General features: G+C 44.4%; 1 protein-coding gene across 1 annotated transcript in view; it reads right to left on the minus strand.

The window, feature by feature from the left end:
- The window catches only part of IRF6 (interferon regulatory factor 6), a 234,516-nt gene that overhangs the window by 51,079 nt on the left and 159,677 nt on the right, over positions 1-23,760 (minus strand). Inside the window, exons 5-7 of the mRNA XM_069238638.1 lie at positions 23,480-23,626; positions 22,414-22,806; positions 4,365-4,483 (exon numbers count right to left, since the gene is read on the minus strand). Coding sequence (XP_069094739.1) covers positions 4,365-4,483; positions 22,414-22,806; positions 23,480-23,626 — 659 coding nt within the window. The remainder of the gene's footprint in view (positions 1-4,364; positions 4,484-22,413; positions 22,807-23,479; positions 23,627-23,760) is intronic.

Genomic DNA, 23,760 nt, shown 5'->3' on the forward strand with positions numbered 1-23,760 from the left:
TAAGTGTTGCCATAAACCATGTTTCTCAGCCACACTGTTCTAAACACTAGGCGGGGGAACTGTGAGAACTTTGGTGAAAACCCCTACAACCGAATGTATTTGCGTTAAAAACTTCTCCACAAACACTGTCGGAAAGAAACTTTCCAGGAATAGAAGATTTGCCTCATGGCTGATAGAAGACTATGGACAGAAGGTTATATTCAGTTCCATCTTCAATCAGTTGGTTTGGAAAGATGCCTTAACGCTGAGGAAGACATGCCTTCCCATTAGTGGGCTACTGACCCACAAACACATAAGGAGTCTAAATCCAGTCAGGCTCCTTATCATGTTGAAATTTCTTTGTTGGAACAGGTGTGCAGAAAGTTGTGCAGGCAGAAGCAGATTAGTCCACCTGAAACATGATGGATGGAAAACATTTCCTCAGGCTGCTCATGTGAAACATCTGTCCTATGTCTTATGAGTAGAAAAGGCCTTGCAAATTGAGAGCCTTAGAGCTACGATGCAGGAAACCCAGGAACAGCATGCAATTGGACGTTTTGTGTTCTAGTTTTCAAGAATTTACATAATTTCTAAAGCTTGATTTTGGAAACATTTGCATCTCTGAACAATTAGGAAAAGGTGAATAGACTAACTCTGCTGGCTACATTTTTGCGATTGTCTGGCTTGGAGTTTTTGATTACAAAGTTATTGGATGCTGAGGTATTGGGAAAAAGCATTGGCAAAGCCAATAGGTATCCCCTAAACAAGAGCTATTGACATTCGCAATGTGTTTTGCCATGTTGTGTACCAGTTTGGCTGCTGTTCAGCATGGCTAGAAGTTAGAGGCGTGGAGTGTGAGAGTGGAGTGGGAGAGTAGAGTGTCAGAGTGGATTTGTTGGAGTGTCGTAGAATGCAGTAGGGGAAGTAGAGATGAGGGGAGTAGCGTTCAGTGGCAGAAAGTGTTGTGGAGTGGGGTGGAATAGTAAAGTAGGATAGAGTCGATTGTGGTAATGGGGTGAATTGGTTTGGGGTGTATTCGAGTTGGGTGGATTAGATTAGGGTGGGTGGTTTGGACTGAGTGAGAGTATTGGGGTGGGGTGGGTGTGGACTGGATTAGAGTGGCTTGGATTCACTGGAGTGGGATGGACTTAACTGGAGTGGGGTGGATAGAATTGGAGTGGGGTTCATTTGATTGGGGTGGATTAGACTGGGATGGATTGGAGTGGGGTGGACTGAACTGGGATGGGGTGGGAGCAGTGGGTTGGAACAGAGTGCAGTGGATTGGAGTAGAGTGCAGTGGATTGGAGTAGAGTGCAGTGGATTGGAGTAGAGTGCAGTGGATTGGAGTAGAGTGCAGTGGATTGGAGTAGAGTGCAGTGGATTGGAGTAGAGTGCAGTGGATTGGAGTAGAGTGCAGTGGATTGGAGTAGAGTGCAGTGGATTGGAGTAGAGTGCAGTGGATTGGTGTGGACTGAAATGGGGTGGACTGGACTTGGGCATGGTGAGCTGCAGTGAGATGGATTGGATTGGACCGTGGTAGATTGGGGTGAGGTCTAGATAGTGGGGTCTAGATAGTGGGGTGGATTGAAGTGGGGTAGACAGGTTGGATTGGAGTGGTGGACCAAACTGGGATGGGGTTGATTTGATTTGGGTAGAGTGGGGTGGACTGGAGTAGAGTGGTCTGGATTGGAGTGGAGTGGATTGAAATGGGGTGGGGTGGATTGGGGTGGGATGGATTGCAGTGAGGTGGACTGGATGACGTTGGGTGAATTGGATTGGAGTGGGGTGGGGTGGGGTGGGGTGGATTGAAGTGGGTGGGCTGGATTGTGGTCGATAGGACTGGGGTGGGGTTGCAGTGAATGAGGTGGACTGGACTGAGTGGGGTGAATTAAATTGAGTGGATTGTGGTGGGGAGGAGTGGATGGGACTGGGTTGGATTGGATAGGATAGGGGTGTCTTGTACTTGATTGTGATGGACTGGACTGGGTTGGGGTGGATTGGAGTAAAGTGGTTAGGATTGGAGTAAAGTGGGTAGGATTGAAGTGAGGTGGATTGATTGGAGTGGGATGGATTGGAGTAGGGTACATTAAGGTGGTTTGGAGTGGGGTGGATTGGACTATAGTGGTCCAGATTAATGTGGGCTGGTTTGGACTGGAGTGGGGTGGATTGTATTGGAATGGGATAGGTTGGGGTGGAGAGGGTGGATTTGAGTGAGGTAGACTGGGAAGCTGTGGGCTTGATTAGATTGGGTTGGGTTGAATGGAGTGGGGTGGATTAGGTTGGATTGGAGTGGCGTAGGGTGGGTTTGACTGGAGTAGAGTGGGGTTGGCTGGATCGGGCTTTGGTGGGGTGGATTGGGCTGGAATGGACTGAGGTGGATTAGATAGGAGTGGGGTGAGGTGGATTTGAATGGAGTGGATTGGGGTGGTGTGGGGTGGATTGGGATGATGGTGTATTGTACTGGGAATGGGGAAGATTGGACTTGGTTTGACTGGGGTGGATTGGATTGGTGTGAGATGGATTGGATTGGGTGGGGTGCAATGAATTGGAGTGGGGTGGACTGTGGTGGATTGGAGTGGGATGAATTGGGATGGAGTGGGGTGTACTGGATTGGGGTGAGGTGGATTGGAGTGTAGTGAATCGGACTGGGGCAGATTGGAGTGAGGTGGAATGGAGTGGGGCAGATTGTTTTGAACTGGAGTGGGGAAGATTGTTTTAAATTGCAGTGGGGAAGGCTGGCGTGGGACAGATTGTTTTGGATTGAAGTATAGCAGGTTGCATTCAGCAGATTGTTTTCAACTGGGGCAGAATGTTTTCGACTGGAGTGGTCAGATTGTTTTGGACTGGAGATGGGCATAATGTTTTGGACTAGACTTGGGCATATTGGAGTGGGGCAGATTGTTTTGGATTGAAGTGGAGCAAATTCAATTCAATTGTAGTGGAGCAGACTGTTTTAGATTGGAGTGGGGCAAATTGGACTGGGACACATCGAATCGGGTGGGTTGAACAAGTGGGGTGGGTTGGAGTGGACTCAATTGGGGTCAGTGGTTTGGATCGGAGAGGGGTGGACTGGTGTGAGGTGGGGTGGGTAGTCGTGAATTGTAGTGGGGTGGACTGGAATGGGGTGTACAGCACGGTTATATGTTAAAGCATTGTTTCAGAAATTATACATAAGAAAGAAACAATGTTGATTTGCAATATTTAGAACTAGATAATCATAATCTTTTGAGAACATCGCCCACCAGCAAAAACAAAAGAAAGCATGAGTGCAAAGTGACAAAAGACGATTTGGCAAAATGAAAGAAAGTTAGCTATAGAAACTAAATCTTTGCAGCTTTGTTTGTCCAGTTGGGCACATTTTTGCCAGTAACAAGCCTTCTGTTGGCAGGGCACTAGAAGTTAAATAAAAATAACAAAATAGTACCTCAATCATGTCGGAATAAGCGCACGGGCACTGATTAAGTTGAATCAATCAGTGCTTGTTCCCTGCTCTGCAGAGAGCAACGGAAATGATGCAAAGCCTGCAGTGATGAATGACGAGGCTGTAAAGAAGTGTGCCACGCAAGCCAACAAATGCTAAGTAATGGGTGGGCTCCAAGCCCTTTACACAACAGAGTCGCAGCAGTGAGAAGCATGTGCGAGCGCATGCACTCACAGGCTCAACCCTAAAAAGGAGAACTGAACCGGATAGGGCCGTGTTGGCTACAACCTTCAGCCTTAATCAGAACAAACAAGTTTGCCAAATACAAATAAAGACTGACTTTTTAGGAGCCAAGCCACAAATGAGATCTAGTCTGGAACCCTTATCCATTTCCTTTCCTACACTGACATTACTGTAATAATGCTGAGAATGGTGGAGGTATGTCACAGTACTTTACTTTTATGCATAGAGTAATTATTGTGTATGTCAATTGGCTGTAAAAACCTAAAAGGCACCTATGCGTGATAGTTTATTTATATTTGAGATTTGTGACAGTTTCAGAGTTGTATGAGCGTTTTGCCAAGTTGAGAGATTGTTAATAAACCGTGACTGTCTCTAGACGCTCACAAAATAAACATCTGTCTGATGCCAACTGCAATTTTCAACATGGCCAATTTTCAGTGGCAAAGCACATCAGTGGTATATTTTCAAACAAAATTTTTAACTACATTCCCTTATTTGAGGCATGTTCTAGCACCATGTTCCCATAAGCAAATAGCTTTCAACTTGCTGTGCCTACAGGATCTTCAAGTAAGATAACTTGTATTTTTTAAATCTATATTCATTTCAGCACGGAGGAGAAACACTTAAAAGAGATAGCTCTTGAAGCTCTGTTACAATAGCTAAAAAACACGTTTTTCATATTTGGATTGCTGTTTCTAAGAAAGTTACATTCCACACTGACCTGAACTACAATCAGCTTTTTCTCCTTTGGTTTCCCATCAGGCCATTCTTCACCAAAACACAGATACATCTCATAGGGAGGCTGCTTTTCCAGTTGTCCTTTCTGATGAGATACAAGTTCTATAGAGTAAAACAAAATAAAATGTAAAGAGGTCCATATAATACAATAGCAAACATGAAAGACAGCCACAAAGAAAATTATCTTTCAGATGCTACTATAGTAAGTCAAACTGGGGCAGACAATACAGAAGGGAGTGCTACAATTATCCAATTCACTGTTTTTGTCCTGTAGGGTTCAAATTGTTTTTGCATGCAAAATCAAAAATGCCAATTACAAGATCATGATTCCCGTGTGGGTGGAATGATTGGAATACCCATAAAGCTGAAACAAGATGTGAATAAGCAAGTTTAAGTATGATGCAGTAAGGAACATTAACACATTTAAATGGCGGGGATATGATGTGTTTCTTCACAAAAAGAATAAATCCCTGTCGATGGTCTTTCTCCACAGTGGAGAATATGGGTTTTTAAAATGTATTTTAATCGTAAACTTAGAAATGGTGGACTAAATGCTAGGATACAATCAGCCAGCAGTATGGCTAGGTATAGGAGACGTAAACCTGGAAATCATCTAGAGTCATAGGTTTCCATGGGCATGCAGTCTGGACTGTATTCAAAGACTAACGATGATATGGCCATGCAGAGTGCTGTATATGGGTATCTATGGATTATCATTAGAAAGAGAAGAAGTATTTGATTGCCACGGAGTCCTGAAGACTGCATTACACAGCAAAAGTGATTTCTTAAAGAAAATATCAAGGAAAGGAATGGAGTTTACTCTCTATTACTTTCTCGCCTTTGGTGTAATTATATAATAATTATTGCACATTTTTATAAAACCCTTTATGCCACTATGGCTAATTCTAAGTGGTATAAATAAGAGGCAATCATATTACCCAAGTTTAATGGCCCTTCGCAGAGGTCCTAAATACACACATGAAGCCTTTATCTCCCCAATACAAAATATGCATTTATCCATCTACTCTAGAGATTTGTAAAATACATACAAACCACCGTGAAAGGCATGTATGTAGAAATTAGGGATTACTAAGAGGTAAAGAATATTTCAGTAAATAAAGACTACTGGACCCAAATGAACATCCTATTCGTATCTTTTCATGTCACACTGACCGACCCTGCCTGCTCTCACCATTTTGATTTGAATTCTCAGTACTATTATTCTCACACGCTTTTATGCAGACATTTCATGGAATGATGTAATATATAACGCACCTGCTGGGAGTCTCTAATTTAAACTATGACAATTTCAATGAAAACAAGTTCCATCGTTAGTCCTGAAGCTCTTGCTACTGTTAATACTGAGCATATTTCAAAAATAAATGCAGCCTCCCATACTGTCTCAACCATATGGTAATGATGGTTAACATAATATATGATTCCAATCACTTAGTCGGCCTCACTGACTGCTCAGATCTGCCAACCATCAATTAATAATTGTCAGGAAATATTCAGAAATTTCACCCATTACATAGTTGTCTCCAGGGCATGCTCAATTTGCCACTCTTCACTTTGTAAGACCTACAGGCACGCAAGGAAGTTTTGATTAAGTAAGACATGACTGGTGCCGGATGACAAATATTTAAATTGTGATGTAGCTTCGCCACTTACCACAAGTCCCTGTGACCCGTTTGGTTAGAAGAATATCTCACCTCAAAATGACTCGAAGGATTGAATATGCATTGACACTTTTCTCTAGCCAAAGTTGAATTTTCTCGTCAGGGGGGCTAAATATTAGATGTACATTAGGCCAGCATCAATCGGTCTGTGACTGTGTCCCAATGCAAAACTCTGTGGTGCCTGACCGCATGCGTGTTATGAGTATGCATGTGTGGGTGTGCCAGTTTACATGTATAGTTACCTTTGTATAGGTTAGTGTGGCTGCATGGCTGACTGCTGCATTTCTAAAGCAGTATATACGTCTATGTATGCTTGAAATAGGTGTAAGTGTGCACGCATTATATGTATATATACATATATATATGTATATATACATATATATATATATATATACATATATATGTATATATATATATATATATATATATATATATATATATATATATATATATAAAAAGGCCGAACTATATGGCTTTGTCATTGCTTCTTTTCACTTAAACTAAAAGGTAAACAACAGGGACAAAATACCTCTGTAGCATTTTGGGGGGATGGGAGGTCCATCAGTTCAGTATAAGCAAATGTGGTGGTAATTAACTCAATAGGGTCTGCTGGCTATTTGTATAACAAGCATTGGCAAGGCTAATATGTCTATTTTGATTTAGGTGTGTTCTTCGCAGTACAAACAGAACACTTTTATGCGGAAAGACCACACCCATATTCAAATGTACACAAAAACACACTACACAGTCATCACTCACAAACATGCAGTCAGAAAACACACATATGGGCATACGTTCACAGAGGTAAGCTAGTTTGAACCATGGATGGATAGATTGAAGGCTCTGTGCTTGTATATAGGAATTAATTCATGTTTGGATGCCTGTGGGTGCACAATAGTAAGCGGGTAGGTCGGTGAGTGCCACTGCATAGCAGCATGGATACATGAGTCCATGGTTGGATCAATATTTAGCAGTGAGATGATGGAGGAAGGTGAAAATGGACGTGCGTTATATGTTAAGAGGTATTTCTTTGCACAACATACACCGCCTATGGTCTCTTGAGCTAGAAGGCAGTAAGAGTGGAAAGATGGAAACAAAATGGGGAGTCAAGAATCGTTTTTCTTAAGATCGCTCCAAAGAGAAAGGGGTGCTGGAGAGCTTTACCTCCATAGCTTTTTTGAAGGACGGCTGAACAAGTAGCTTTGCAGAAAGTGAAAGAAGAGAACAGTCGGGAATGCATTTACAATTTTTTTTTTTTTTTAATTCAGGAGCCCTCATGCTCTATACAAAACGTCATAAGAGATAGTCTACACTGAATAAGTAACCGATTAAAGTTATCTAGAATAGGACTGGCTGCCGAAAAACGTGAAGAAATAGTTACCAATCTGTCAGTTTGAATGTGACTTCATTGTAGTTTTGGACCTCCGTATTTTTTACGGAGATAAATGGATATCCCGACAAAAAGAGAACTGCAGCAATCCAAGTCTTGATCTAATGACTACTGCAGTTACTGCTTTCCAAAGAAATTAAAACATAATGGGGTCTACGTAGGTGCATCCGGAACATGCAAGATAAAAGTAATGCAGACATCTGGCTCTACGTTGTCAATTTTCCATCTAATTTAATTTAAGTATTTTTTACATAAAATTGTTTGGGCAGGGAAGGAACCTAGGTTATCAAGCCAAAGAGAAGGTCACCAAGTTAAAAAGTCATTTACAAATAACCAATATGCTTATCCGATCATTTGGTCATCTACATTGTAAAAGTAGTCTTTGAGTGCAGTAAAAGTGCTCGAGGCACCTTAGAGATGAAAAATTAGAAGACTGTCATCAGCGTAGGTATAGATCCTAGATCCAAAAGAGTTCACCAACTGCATAAGTGGAAGCATGTAAATGTTGAATAACTCGGGAGAGAGGATGGAGCACTGAGGTTATTGGAACAGAATCCGATGTGAAATTGTCTAAAAGGACATTTTGAGATCTGTTTTCAACAAAAATATGTAAACCAAACAAGTGCCCTGCCATTGATGACTTAACATTTTTATCTGGAAATGTATATTGTGCGATCCACGGTGTCAAGCGCTGCACGTAAATCTAACAAAGTGAGGTGGTGCTGCAATCGGCAGCTATCCGCAGATATCAAGGACTGACACCAGAGCAGAGTGCTTGGGTGCTAAGAAAAACAGGGAAACCAGGGTGATGCACTCTAAAAACAAGTATGTGGAAAAAAACACATCACTGTAGTTTTCTCAAGAAAGAAAAGGGATTAGTCGGGGTAGTTAGCATAGAGGAAAAAGTACAAGTTGTAAGATATAGGACACCGAGTCAGGAGGATTAAAAAACACAAAAAAGTACTGCCAAATGCCAGCACAGTTCCCTGTGACATCCGAGCATTCATAGCTTTTCTAGCACTCCACTCAGAAAATGGAGACAGCAGAACGAAGACACAATATAAAACAGCAAGAGGACAAAACACTACACACCTCTTTACTTCACAGATTAATGGATACGCCCACATAAAAGGACAATTCACGACACCATTTCTCAAGGAAGAAAGAATCCACCAAGGAGCAGCCCCAATAGTTACTTCAAGGTAAAGGCACTGATAAGCTCGCCTGGGTGCTTGGTCCTTCTCCTAGAGGAGATGTGGAGAACAGAAGAGACCAAGAAACAAGACAGCAAGCTGATTTCTAGGGAAGGCTAAGGAAGACTAAAGACATGCAGCACCAACTGATACATAGACATCACTGAGATGGGCAGATGGGCCCATGGTCAGATACTTAGGCGTAAAAATACACCATGACTAAATGAGGACAGGTACAGCACCTTTCAAGCTGTTTTAAAGTTGCTCATAAAAGCGAATCCTGGTTTAGGCTTCCACTGTCACTAGCCAGAAGGATGGTCACTGTGAAAATTACAGTCTTCCCTAAGTTGCTCTATCTATTCATCAACATTCCTATTTGTTTCTTGCCACACCTTTTTGCAGCACCCTAAAAACAATGATGATTTAACATACTTGAGTGGGAAGAACGAGTTACTTACCTTCGGTAACAACTTTTCTGGTGGATACATTAGCTACCTGTGGATTCCTCACCTATTCCTCACCTATTGAATACTCCCCTTGCACCAGCATTCGACGGAAATCTTCTTCCTAGCTTCTGCACGTCGACGAAGACGTCACAATTCCCCACGCGACGCCGTCTGACGTCATACAGGCAATAAGAGGTCCTCGTCCAACGTGCCGACGTCAGTACCAACATTTGTTTACGTGCCTGAGACGAATAGGCCATTGAAACAATCAATCATATAACAATATTTAATAACATCAGAAGATAAAAACATAATTCCAAAACCTCATTTTTTTTTTTTTAAATAAATAAATACATAAATATATACAATATATCTGCAAGCCCTCAAATACCAAGAGGAGCACACCCAAGGATAACTTGGTTAGACCACACAGGCAACGGGGAGGCGGGTGGGACCGTGAGGAATCCACAGGTAGCTAATGTATCCACCAGAAAAGTCGTTACCGAAGGTAAGTAACTCGTTCTTCTGATGGATACAACTACCTGTGGATTCCTCACCTATTGAATAGAGTCCCCAAGCAGTATCACACTCGGTGGAGGGTGCCTGAATGGTCAAACCAAGAAATCCTGCAGCACTGACTGTGCAAAATGGCCATCCCTCCTAACCTCCGAATCCAAGCAGTAATGCTTCGCAAAAGTGTGGAGGGATGACCAAGTTGCGGCCTTGCAGATGTCGACCACAGGAACACCCCTAGCCAAGGCGAAGAGGCCGACTTAGCTCTGGTGGAATGAGCTCTTATTCCATCAGGGGGTTCCTTCTTTGCTAGAGAGTAACACAGTTTAATGCAAAGAACGACCCACCTGCAGAGTGTTCTCTTGTGGACTGCCCTTCCTTTCCCCTTTCCCACTTCCCACGTACCCGATGAAGAGCTGATCCTCCAACCTAAAATCCTTTGTTCTGTCCACGTAGAAGCCCAGCACTCTCCTCGGGTCTAAGCGGTGCAGTCTTTCTTCCTCTTTCGAAGGATGAGGTGGAGGATAAAACTAGGAAATAGTAATTGTCGGGGCCATATGAAAGGGTGAAACAACCTTCGGCAGGAAAGCAGCCTTGATCCTCAACACCACCTTATCCCCATAAAAAGATGTGTACGGGGGTTTAACAGATAGAGCCTGCAGCTCACTCACTCTTCTTGCTGAAGTAATTGCAACAAGGAAAACAGTCTTCAGAACCAATAACCTTAAAAGGGCAAGAATGCATTGGCTCAAACGGCAAGCCCATAAGAAAAGTTAAGACTAGGTTTAGATCCCACTGGGGCATAATGAAAGGAGTGGGAGGAAATTTATTAATGAGACCTTTTAAAAATCTTAGTACTATAGGAGATTTAAATAAAGAAGGCTGGTCTGGAAGGCATAGAAAGGCTGACAGGGCCGATAAATATCCCTTGACTGTAGCCACTGCACAACCCCTCTGTGCCAGGGACAACGCAAAAGACAAGATATCCGATAAGTGGGCACGTAAGGGATCAATTTGTTTCTCTCCACACCAAATCACAAATTTAGCCCACCTGTTAGCGTAGATAGATTTAGTGGAGTGTCGCCTGGCCGATAAAATAACATCCACTACCTCAGGTGGGAGAGAAAAGGAACTCCGGTTGCCCCTTTCAATCTCCAGGCATGAAGGTGCAGGCTCTGGAGGTGGGGGTGTAAAACCTGCCCCTGCGACTGCGAGAGGAGGTCTGCCCTGAGAGGGAGACGGAGCGGGGGGCACAGAGAGAGTTGGAGAAGATCCGAATACCATACCCTTCTTGGCCAATCCGGAGCTATTAAGATGACTTGGGCCCGGTCTTGGCGAATTTTCCTCAAAACTCAAGGAATCAAAGGTATGGGGGGAAACGCGTAAAGCAACTGGTCGTGCCAGGTCATCTTAAACGCGTCCCCCAATGCTCCTTGTACCGGATACTGGAGGCTGCAGAACAACAGGCAGTGCGAGTTCTCCCGAGTGGCAAAAAGATCTATCCGAGGGACCCCCCACATCTGGAAGATTTGACGGACTAGATCCGGATGGAGACGCCACTCGTGATCGGTCGAGAAATGCCGACTGAGACTGTCCGCACGCAAGTTCAAGACTCCGGCCAGATGGTTTGCTACCAAGCAAATCCGATGGTCCCTTGCCCAGGACCATAGCCGCAGAGCTTCTCTGCAGAGAAGGTACGACCCTACTCCTCCCTGTTTGTTTACATACCACATCGCGGTAGTATTGTCTGTCAGGACCTGAACCGACTGACCGCGAAGGGAAGGGAGGAAGGCCTTGAGAGCCAGACGTATTGCCCGCAACTCCAACAGATTTATATGAAACATCTGTTCCACTGAAGACCAATGACCTTTAACCTCCAGGTCCCCCAGATGAGCTCCCCACCCTAGAGGGGAAGCATCCGTTATTACTGTGGTCACCGGCAGAGGTTGCGAGAACGGCCTTCCTTGGGAAAGATTGCCGTCCGCAATCCACCATTTTAAATCCGCAGCAGCGAGCGTCCCTGGAGATCTTTACGGATCCTTCGAGATCCCCTTTGTGTTGAGACCACTGCTTCTGGAGGCACCACTGAAGAGCCCTCATGTGCCAGCGAGCGTGAGTGACCAACAGAATGCAAGAAGCGAACAGACCGAGCAAACGTAGGACCTTGAGGACTGGAACAACCGCTCCACTTTGAAACATTGGAACCAATGCCTGAATGTCCTGAATCCGCTGAGGTGGAAGAAAGGCACGATTCAATGTTGCATCCAGAACTGCCCCTATGAACAGTAGGCACTGAGAGGGCTCTAGGTGAGATTTGGGCACATTCACTGAAAAACCCAGGTCGAACAACAACTGGGTTGTCGACTGCAGGTGATGCAACACGAGCTCCGGAGACTTGGCTTTGATCAACCAGTCGTCCAGGTAAGGAAATACTGCTATCCCCTTCCTTCTGAGCTCTGCCGCAACCACTGACATCACCTTTGTGAAGACTCGAGGTGCTGAAGTAAGACCAAGCGGGAGGACCGCAAACTTATAGTGCTGCGGCCCCACCACAAACCGGAGATACTTCCTGTGCGACTTGAGTATCAGGATACGAAAGTAAGCATCCTGCAAGTCGACAGACACCATCCAATCTCCATCGTTTAGCGCCAAAAGCACCTGAGCTAGGGTCAGCATCTTGAACTTCTCCTGTTTGAGGAACCAATTCAAGATCCTCAGGTCCAGGATTGGCCTCAACCGACCATCCTTCTTGGGGATCAGGAAGTATCTTGAGTAACAACCCTGACCCCTCTCCTGCTCTGGAACCAACTCCACCGCATCCTTTGAAAGGAGGACTTGAACCTCCTGTTCTAGTAACAGGAGATGCTCTTCTGAACAGTAGGATGGGCGGGGTGGGATGGAGGGAGGAAACACCCGAAAAGGAAGGGCATAGCCTTTCCCCACAATGCTGGTGACCCAGGAGTCTGAGGTTATAACCTCCCACTTGTGGGGAAAGTTCAATAACCTCCCCCCTACAGGAGTGGTATGAGAAGGAATTGGTGGAAGACTAAGGCTGCTTCCCATGCTGCACCCCTCCAGAGGAAGAGGCAGAGTGCTGCTGGGCGGCTCCCCTGGTTCGAACCCTACCCCTCCCCCTGTACGATCTGTAGGAGAGAGGAGGAGGAACCACGACCAAACCCCCTAAACCTTCTAAAAATTCTGGATGAAACAGAAGAGGAGGCCTGCAAGCCTAAAGACTTCACTGTGGCCCTACTCTCCTTAAACCTCTCTTCGAGCCAAAAAGTTTATCCCCATCGAAGGGAAGGTCCAACAGGGTTGAATGTACATCAGACGAGAAACCAGAGCTACGAAGCCAGGCTTGCCTCCTTGTAGCAACAGCAGTAACCATAGCCCTGGCTACAGAGTCAGTCGTATCCAGTCCAGATTGGATTACTTGGGTTGCCGCTGCTTGAGCATCAGAAACTAGGCTCATCACCTCTTGAGGCAGCTCAGTATGGGACGACTTTATTTCATCCATCAGGGCGTAAATGTATCTTCCCAAAATACATGTAGCATTAGTAGATTTTAAAGCCATGCTACATGACGAAAAAGCCTTTTTAGAAGAATGATCCATCTTCTTCGAGACTCTGTCTGAAGGCACACCTGGAAATGAACCCGGGGCAGACCGGGATGAACATGAAGCCTGAACCACCAGGCTCTCAGGGGTTGGGTGCCTGGACAGAAAGCCTGGGTCGGCAGGAGCCACTCGATATCGTCGAGCCACCAATCTATTCACTGCCGAAGATGACACCGGCTTCTTCCATATTTCCAGGATTGGATCTAACAGAGCCTCATTAAAAGGCAGAAGTGGCTCTGCAGCTGTTGAAGCAGGATGCAATACTTCTGTTAAAATATTAGGTTTAGGCTCAGACACTGGCAAAGGAAGATCCAAAAAGTCAGCTGCTTTCTTAATAACCGAGTGGAATGATGCAGCCTCCTCCGTATACTCTCCAGGCGATGTTAAGTCCCATTCTGGAGAGGTGTCCAAACCACTGGCTATATCTAAACCATGGAGGTCTCCCTGAGATTCCTCAATCTCTCCTTCCTCCAATGCCTGCTTCTGATATTCTTGCTCCTCAAGGACGCGAAGAACAAGCATCCTCGAATGCAACCTGGCCTCAATCCTAGGCATCGACATGGCTTCGGCAGACGTCGAAGCTTGACGCCGATCCTCGGATCCATCAGACGCCGGATCCATCGGTGCCATGGATTTCTTCGGTGCCGTACGAGGCAAAGGGCGGACAGCAGACTGTTCCGGCGCCGGAGCCACAGGTCAACTCCGAGCCCACATTTCCAATGGGAAGAAAGGGCATAAAAGGTGCCGGTCGTAACGGAGCCGGAGCACCCATGTTGAAAGCCAAGGGGCCCGAAGGGCCAGCCGGTCCACCACCTGGAGCCATCTGTTGGAAATTTTTAAACATCGCATTCAAGAATGCGGAACTGTCGGCTCCTGGGGCCGGGAAAGCCAGATACTGAGGAGCCTGGACTCGAGGCGACATTGGCGCCGGCCCCTGCGTCTGAGAAGCTGGTGAGAACTCCTGATGCTGAGAAACCTCAAAAACCCGATGGAGGATTAACAGGCGACGTCGGTGAAGCTGGTGAAGTTGGTGATGCAAACGGCGTCTGCGGCTGTGGAGAGATGGTGGGACTCACTTCCCATGTCTTCCGGCGTCGAGCTGAAGGCGACCTCGAAAGCGATCTCTCCCTACTTGACCGGCGCCGAGATTCACGACAACGCCGGGAGTCACGATGACACCGATGCGACTTCGGTGAAGATGACGTGCGATGATGTTGCTTTTCTTTTTTCTTAGACTTCGCCAAAAAGAGCTTTGCTTTTCGCTCTTTTAACGCCTTCGGATTCATCCGTTGACAAGAGTCACATTTGTCAATGTCGTGGTCGGAGCTGAGACACCACAAACAGTCTGTATGTGGGTCTGTAACCAACATCTTGCCACCGCACTCATTGCAGGGCTTGAATCCGGATTTTGTTTGCGACATTCTATCTTTTTCTCAAAGAAGAAACAGCAAAAATAACTGTAACTACGTAGAGTGGTAACAGTAGCTCCCTCGAAGAATAAGCGTCATTCAAATGGCACGGAAAAAAGGGAACCGACGTCGACACGCCGGCGAGGACCTCTTATTGCCTGTATGACGTCAGACGGCGTCACGTGGGCAATTATGATGTCCTCGTCGACGTGCAGAAGCTAGGAAGAAGATTTCCGTTGAATGCTGGCGCAAGGGGAGTATTCAATAGGTGAGGAATCCACAGGTAGTTGTATCCATCAGAAAAACCCATATTAAGCTGGTCAACCATTACACTTCCCGATGAATAATAAGGACTGTCAACTCCCAATTTTTAATTACAGTTTTATATTGCACAAGCCCAGTTTGCATACTATACTATTTATGTGATCCATTCACAAACAACACTGCAAAATCCCTAGATCAAGTGCCCTAGCCAGAATGGATCATCACTAGCCATACAACTACAAAGCACATTCAAAGCATCTGTCCTGGACTATCCCATGGCACACAACAAACAAATGCAGTTTTGCTCATCTCTACTAGGGAGTAAACCCACCATCTAATCTCACACAAATACAGAGAAATTAAACATACCAACATTCAAGATTCTACTGCACCCAGTTTCCCTGAACAATCGACATGGACATATAAATCTTAAATTCATCCAAAGATCCAAAGTTTGATTTAAAGCCTTTGCTCCCTCCCACCCCCCAAGTGAGAAAATTTGCACCTATTGCACTTTTGCTGGCATGGAGTGGTGAAGAGATAAAACCTTTTCTCTAATATTTCTCAAGTTAAAGGTCATGAAGTCCATTTAGGAAATGGCTAAGATTATATTTGCAATTTTGGGTGCTGCTGAGATTTGTGTACACAGATGGCCTCCGAATCAAAGATTCTGATATACTTTCCTGTTCTCTTGGTTAGCCTTTTGAGAAATTTTTAGTTGCAAATTAGGACTTCCTTACAAAGAACAGGCTACTGTTCCATCAAACTAAGTGATAACTCCAATAGTGACTGAACAGTGAGGAGGGGCTTCTGAAATACTACCAACATTTTTAGTGTTACTGTATATCAAGAACCCTGTAAGAAGGCAAAAAAGTTTGGGGCACTATCGAGATTATTTATGTATTGCTATATTATGGCACTTTTACCAAAGGCACTTTATAGAAGAATAATTCAAAGAAAGATAAGAGTCTCAATGTACAGGATTACCCCTCTCTGCCAGAGTAAGTAGGTGACCCTTTACAAGTTTGCGTAAGAGAGAGAAGGAACTCAGCGAATACATATAAGGAGGTCATCCCAAAGGTTTGGTGCAAGGAGTGTATAGGAGGTCAGGAGAAATGCCGAATTGTGCACCAGAATGAAGAGAGAACAAGAAGGTGTGCATGAAGAGATCAATGAGCGAAGACAAAGTAAGCAAAACAGTCTAAGCATTTGAAGACAGTAGAAAAATAATTATCTGAGCTGACTAGATTGGAAGCTACCAAAACTGTGCCAGGTAGGCAGAAGAGTTGATAGTTGAGAGAAAAGGGAAGACTGATACAGGAGTTTTGGAAAGACTGAAGTGACGAAGGAATATATTTAGGTATAACAGCAAGTGAAGAGCAACAATTTATGCAGGAAAAAGGAAGCACTGAAGAAGCAGTTTGAGAGAAGAAAAAGAACAAAAGAATTTGGTTTTACACATGTTAAATAGAAGAAAGTGACAGTTCTTCACAGATGAGCGCTGTTCAGAAAAACACAATGATGAGCTGAAGAGAATTTCAAGATTACAATTTTACTCGAAGGTAACAATGTAATTCAATTCAAAGATAGGAAAGTACTTTTCAATGAAATGAGGGTCTGGTCATGGGTGCTTGTAGTCCTCCTGCATGAAACAAGCCAGCAGTGCCCCTAGTTAAACAAGAAATGCTGGTCTTTTTGAAATGCAGTTAGATTGCTTACATTCATTGGTTATTGGATAGACTGATGTCTTAATGTTCCAAGGAAACAGCTAAACATCCCTTGTATAATGGTGAAGTATGGGACCTAGGGTGTTAACTTTTTCATGCTCACTGATGCTCGAGAACACAGAATCTCTCCAGAACTATATATTTCCAACTGGTTTTTCTAACTTAATTAGCGATCATTATTATCTCTCTGTATTGGCCACCTAAAACAAAGCCAAATGGCAAGACTGAGGAGCTGGATTATATGTTTAAGTACTGCAAGATGCACATTACGCAACTGGTGTATTGCCGAAATCCAATTTAAAATTGGGTATCAATCTGCCATGAAGTATTTTGAAGCTTACTGTGTGTTGTCCCATACATGTGTAAACCTACTGTGACAACAAAGGCCAGAAACAACTCATTTTCTCAATACACCTTATGTAAGGGTGCTCATTATCCATACTCTGGGTATAATCCTGGTACTCATCTTTCACTTCTCTATTCACTACATATTTGTAAGAGAAAGCGAGTCATGTGATTCAGAAAGCTCAAAGAATGATAATTTGTTACAAGGTTTTATGTTCGCTCAAGACAACAAGAAATAAAATTTATCTACAAACATCCAGATTGTGCAGTAAGGTATGAATTTAAAACGCAAATGTTTTGTGTACTAATTCACACGAATCCAGGAATTACTAGCAATTGTTGTCAAAGGGTGACTCTGAGGCAGATAAAATTAAGAACATCTATGAACTATTGGCTGAGTGGTTTTTAGTTCACCTTTTTATCTGTGCTAAATAATACCATCCATCCCAAATCCAATCACAACTGTCAGACAAAAAGTTGGTTTTATCATGGGTATGGGTGTGAACGTTAAAAGGTATGAAGCAGAATCAATAACTCTGATCTTAACTGAACGAAATTTTATCAAGATTGGAAATGCATCTAAACTACTATATGTACGCTAAGCACAACATTCATTGATCAAAGTGGAAGGTAATGCTTGCAGTGTTATACATGAAAAATAGGGAAATTACAACAAACTCTTGTTTGCAAGTTATCACTCCATGCAGTATCCAAGATCACTGACAAGTATATCTCCCACATCTATATAGTAAAGTTGACATCCATTCCCAGGAATTCTCAAGCTTATCAAATGAACTTAAACCCACTACTGAGTGACGTAGGAGCTTCTGGTGTTAAGTGTTTGATCAACTATCAAGTATTGTGGGGTTGCCTCTTCACCTGACCCGCTCAGGGCCCTTCTGGGCTACACTGGAGATATTCCAAAAGCTATAAGGCACCTCACAGCTATTTCACTTTTATTGGCAAAACGTGAGATAGCGCTCCTATGGGGCACCGAACATATGCCATCCGCTACCAATTGGTTAACGAGCCTTACATATTGCCATAACACCAGTGAACTGTATGCATCACTACAACCTGTATCATCTAGACCTAGGGATATTTTGCAGCCATTGAGGGACTACTTGTGCACTCTTGTCACTACTCCTCTGACCTTGCGGTTCTCTACAGAGGCATGATGCGCCTGTGGCCCTGTCTTCATTTTTAACAAACTTGTTTCAAATATGCTTGCTGTACTATTTCTCTATGATACTGTCTGTGTTCCAGTTCTGTATTGCTATGTTTGCGCCATGAGTCTATCTACCTTGTTCCCACAGTTAACAGATATATCTGTGTTCTGGTATAATGATTATCAATTTGCTTGTGGATTGGTTTAGCTGGACTTGCATTGCTATGTGTTTGTTCTTTATTTATTAAATTTGAAAATGATAAAGGGGGTCATTTCAACATTGGCGGTAAAAGTTGCTTACTGCCGTGCAGAAGACCGCCAACACACCGCCGCGGCCGTGGAATTCCGCCACAGCTATTATGACCCACATCTCGGAATCCGCCAAAATTCACACACCCACACAAGTCCGCCACACCAAAGGTCAGTGATTAACTGGCGAAAACAAAACCGACACCGTCACGCCAACAGAAATACGCCCACACTATCACGACACACGAATCCACGCAGCGGTCTTTCAACCACGGTATTCCATTGGCGGTACACACCGCCGCGCTCAAAATACACACAACTCTTACAAAACACAGCCACATTGGACAAATCGAAATACACACACCTGATACACATACACACACCACTCCCACACACCCAATACAATATAAAACACACACCCACAAACCCCTATGACCACAATTCACGACCGAAGGCCAGAGAGAGACACCACCATCAACAAACTAGAATCCACAGGCACACAACACCATCACCCACACAACTTCCACGCACCTCACACAACACACCACTACATATCACCCCACACACCACCCCACACATCACCTACACCACCCCATGGCACGACAAAGACAGCCCAGGTTCTCGGAGCAGGAGCTCAGGGTCATGGTGAAGGAAATTGTCCGGGTAGAGCCACAGCTATTTGGATCCCAGGTGCAGCACACCTCAATTGCAAGGAAGATGGAGCTAGGGCGAAGAATAGTTGACAGGGTCAACGCAGTGGGACAACACCCAAGAAATCGGGAGGACATCAGGAAAAGGGGGAACGACCTACGGGGGAAAGTGCGTTCCGTGGTCTCAAGACACCACCTGGCGGTTCAGAGGACTGGCGGCGGACCCCAACCTCCTCCCCCACAACTAACAGCATGGGAGGAGCAGGTCTTGGAGATTCTGCATCCTGAGGGCCTCGTAGGAGTCAGTGGAGGAATGGACTCTGGTAAGTCAAATCTTAACTATTACATCCCCCACCCTACCTGCATGCCATCACATACCCCCACCCTCGCCCTCACCCCTATCACTCCAACTCCTCACAAATGTACCAATATCACAAACCACACATCCCAACACCAATCCCTGCATGCACCAACAAGGCATGGACACCCATCACTAAAGCATGCCCACTGCACATACCCATACACCCCCCTAAACCATCATCACGCAAGCTCACACACAGGAATGCCAGCACTGGGGTACACGGTCACCCACCCATTGCACACCATGCCACACACAGATGCAATAATCATGCCTTTCCACCCCTGCAGGACCACTACCCAACGTCACCAGACAGGAGGGTCCAGACATGTCCACTCCACCCACAGAAGAGGCCCACAGTGATGACAGCACCTCTGTCCACCTGGATCTATATGACCAGCCCGGACCATCGGGGGCCTCGGGACAGTCTGTTACCCTCACACAGGCACAGGCCACCACAGACCTTCCCCCCTCAGGAAACACCAGCACAGCACCCACCCAGCGGGCCCATACCTCCGTCCCCAGGACACGTCAATCAGCTGTGTGTCCACCACTACAGGGAACCCAGGATAACCCACCACCCCAACAACAACAGGGACCTGGGGGCAGTGGGCACACGGTCCAGGGGACGGAGGCCCAGGAACACAGGGGAACTGGGAGGGCTGCTGTGCGACGGGGGGGCTGGCCAAGGGAACCCACTCTCCACGAGGCCCTCTCCTCCATCATGGGAGCCTACCACCACTCCCAGGAGACGATGGCAACGGTACTGGCCAAGTTTCAGGAGACCCAGCTTTCCTTCAAAGCCTTCGAGTTCTGTCTTTGGATCGAAGAACATCCCCAAACATCGTGGTCGGAACTGAGACACCAAAGGCAATCTTCGTTCGGGTCAGTTACTGACATATGGCCTCCACATTTTTTACACGACTTAAAACCAGAGTTCTTCAGCGGTGACATTGTAAAACAACGAAAACTTCAACGAAGAAGCTTCTTCAAAACAGTATAACATACAGGAGAGGTAGAAAAAAACTTTAGCGTCAAAGGCGCGGAAAAAAGGGAACTGACGTCAGTATGCCCACGAGGACTTCTTATGGCTCCAATGACATCAGACAGAGTCACGTGCACAGCCGTACTATTGTGACTTCCTCGTCAACATGGAGAGCTAGAAAGAAACGATTTCTGCTGAATGCTGGGAGAATTCACAAGGTGAGGAATCCAAAGGTAGATATATCCATCAGAAACACAAACTACTCCAAACTGTATAACAAAAGTTCCAGCCATATGAGAGCTTAAAAAGGGACTGATAGGTGGGAGGAGTTATTATTAACTAACCAGAGATGACCTAATTAGAAAGTCTGTCCTGTTTGTGGTGGTTTTATTGTCCTAGGACCATCCCAGGCTGAGTTGTGGGCAAACATGTTTTGAAAAAGAATGCTTGCAAAGCCTTATGGGGCAACTTTTCCCGAGTGCAGTGAGTATTTTAGGACCGGCTCACCGGCTGTGCCGGGAGAGCAGAGTTGGGGATATCTGTGTTTTTAGTAAAGCTTTTCTATCAATTTTTTTTTTTTAGGGAAAGCTATGGGGAATGAAGGGGAGAGCTAAAAGAAATTATTCTGATTAGGTAACAGTGTGAACAATGTGACCAGCGCTCCAATACCGCTGATGGAGTTTGCACTGTTAGCGCTGTGAGGGCTATGGCCGCCATGGAGCACGAAGGGGAGAGACAAAAGAAAAAAAAATACTTCACCCACGAATCAGCAATCGTGCAATTATCCATGTAACAGGGTCAGTCTGCAAGGTGGTAACAAAACCGTCCTAAGGTGGTAGAAACGTAAAGAAGCAATTACCAGTTACATCAATGAATTTTTTTAAAGCAAGCCCACGAACGAGTGAAAGTGATGGACGTGAGGTGGGTGTGGTTAAAAGCAAAAAAACAGGTAAAAGCAATTGGGCGCTCAACCTGAAAAAGAGGCAGAAGCATAAATATGTCCAAGAGGAGAAGATGTATTGGTTACTGGCATTATAGGAATATTTGATCTGATGTCATGACATGGTTGTCTTGTGTGCCTTTAATTTCCATTGGAATAGGAGGTGGTGGTCTTCTGTCCTCAGTGATGGCAGAGGAAGAGACAAAGAACTGGAGATAAAACAGAAAGGTGCCAGTCTCCAACACACAGGCAGGACTAATTAAGGATGACAAGGAGCATATCTAGGTTGGCAGTAGGGATATATAGAATATTTCAGGTATGTGGGACAAAAATTGTGGCAAAGAGATGCTGAATGTCAGTAAAAAACAACAGTTCTTTGGGTGTGGCCAAATAGGTTTCACAGTTCAGCCTGCTTCCTATATTTAGATGTGCTTTACCTTGAATAAATGGTAAACAACTGGGAATGGCAAACACAAACTGGTTTTGTGACTGTGCACATTTTGCCCCTATCAAATGCGTGTGAGTGCCTAATTTCCTCCATATAGGTATTGGTGGCAACTGGCCGTGCAAAAAATCATGGAGTGTATAAGTCTTCCTGCAGTAGTCCCAATTGCTAAACGGAGTACAAAAACGATTTCACCTGATTTTGCACTTTGCTCACCACTTGACAAGAGGTCTCTATAATGTTAACTGATCAAACTAGTGGCGCGGTAGGACTATGAGTGAGTAAGCAATGGAAAGGCAGTGAATTTGGTTTAGGAATACCAAATATGAATACCCCAGCTATTTCACTAATTGGGATATGATGTGTCAATGTAATTTTTTTACAAAGAGTTAAAGCACATCTCAAACACTGCAAAATATGGATACACCATCTGATGAAACTGTAAAATGGGTCTTGTGTAAAGTAGACAATTTTGCATGCATAATATTAGGATCCCAGAGCAAACATGGCAGAAAAGTAATCTCCCCGCCTTTTCTTTTGGTGGTGTCCATCAATGTAATGCAACATTGCACAATGACTCATACCTTAACACACATTAATACTGAATAGTTATTACAATGTGGGAAGACTTAAATAGGAAACATTAATAACTTACCGCCCAGAAATTTCTCAAGACAAAAGAGCTTGACTTTCTTTTGTCTCTCAATCAGGTTGGGTGTATTGGGGTTTGGGGCGCAGGGCCCAGACCAGTACACCTTGCACTGGCATAGTCTTATGGCATAGATTGCATGCCCACTAATCTCAAGAATTAATCCTCTGTCCATAACATCCAACAACCGGCTGGTAAATAGTTTCTGTTTTTCATTAGAAATGTGTTCAGTCCCTGGAAACCGGACTTGCTCTAGACTAATGGGTCCAAACAACTCCTCCTGATCAGGCATGGGGCCCAGGTCACCATAGAACAGCCGACAGCCTTGAGGGTTACTCACTGTCAAAGTCTGCCCCATCTCCTTCCCCCGATACTGAAATATGATTTCCAGATCAGTCACTAGTGAAACAAAAAAAAGATAAAATTCAGACAAGGAAAACTATTCTAAAACTGTGTGCAGAACTCTACACATTCAGCCTTTACAAACACAATTATATGTAAATGATTATGTTGCTGGTTTATTGGTCTCACATTTCATAACCGTTTTGAAAAGGTTAGCACATGACTTTTTTATCCAGCCAGTTCTTGAAACAACAGGTCTTAAAAGCCAGACCCACCAGATTTGCAGAAATAAACGTATTCATTACTTTGTATTGGTATCTTTTGGGGATTCCTTGAATCTTCAGGTTTAAAGAGTAGTACAATTTCACAATTATTTTAGTACTATTTTAGGACCGCAAAGATTTAGAGAGGAAAAAGAAAGATTGGAAATGGGTACTCTACGTTATAAACTTTGAGTTTAAAACTCTGGGCAGTTCCCACACATGTATATGAACGTCAATGAATGAAACTTTTCCTATGCTTCAGTATCAAGAGAGGTTGCAAAGCTGAACAAAAACACTTCCATGACTGTCTTTACTTCAGAAAACTGGGGGGGGTGGGGAGGAGGGGGAATGAGTAATATTAAACAAGCATTCTGTTAAATACAGCCATGTGGATTGAGATATAGACAGAACATTGATCAAAGAAGAGATTAAAATATTTTGTGATTAGATCATAGCAATGCACCTACTTGGTAGAGAGCTAATCCACACCTCGGGAGAGCTGAAGAAATCCACAGGTATGGCAGGTGGTGGCACATCCACATCTATTGGCTCACTTTTAGGCCAGACTTCTTCAGGAGCATAGTTGTTCACAGTTGCTGGGGCCATTGGTGAATCTATATGATAAACAAGCGATTATGTGAAGGGCACGTACAACAATGGATTCACATCTAACCAGCTGCTAAAAGAAAGGATAAGTCCTTGTCTACTAAAACACCATAAATTTGCCTTTCATAAGTAAATTCTAATT

This window comes from Pleurodeles waltl, chromosome 6, assembly GCF_031143425.1.
Source record: "Pleurodeles waltl isolate 20211129_DDA chromosome 6, aPleWal1.hap1.20221129, whole genome shotgun sequence".
NCBI classification, from domain to species: domain Eukaryota; kingdom Metazoa; phylum Chordata; class Amphibia; order Caudata; family Salamandridae; genus Pleurodeles; species Pleurodeles waltl.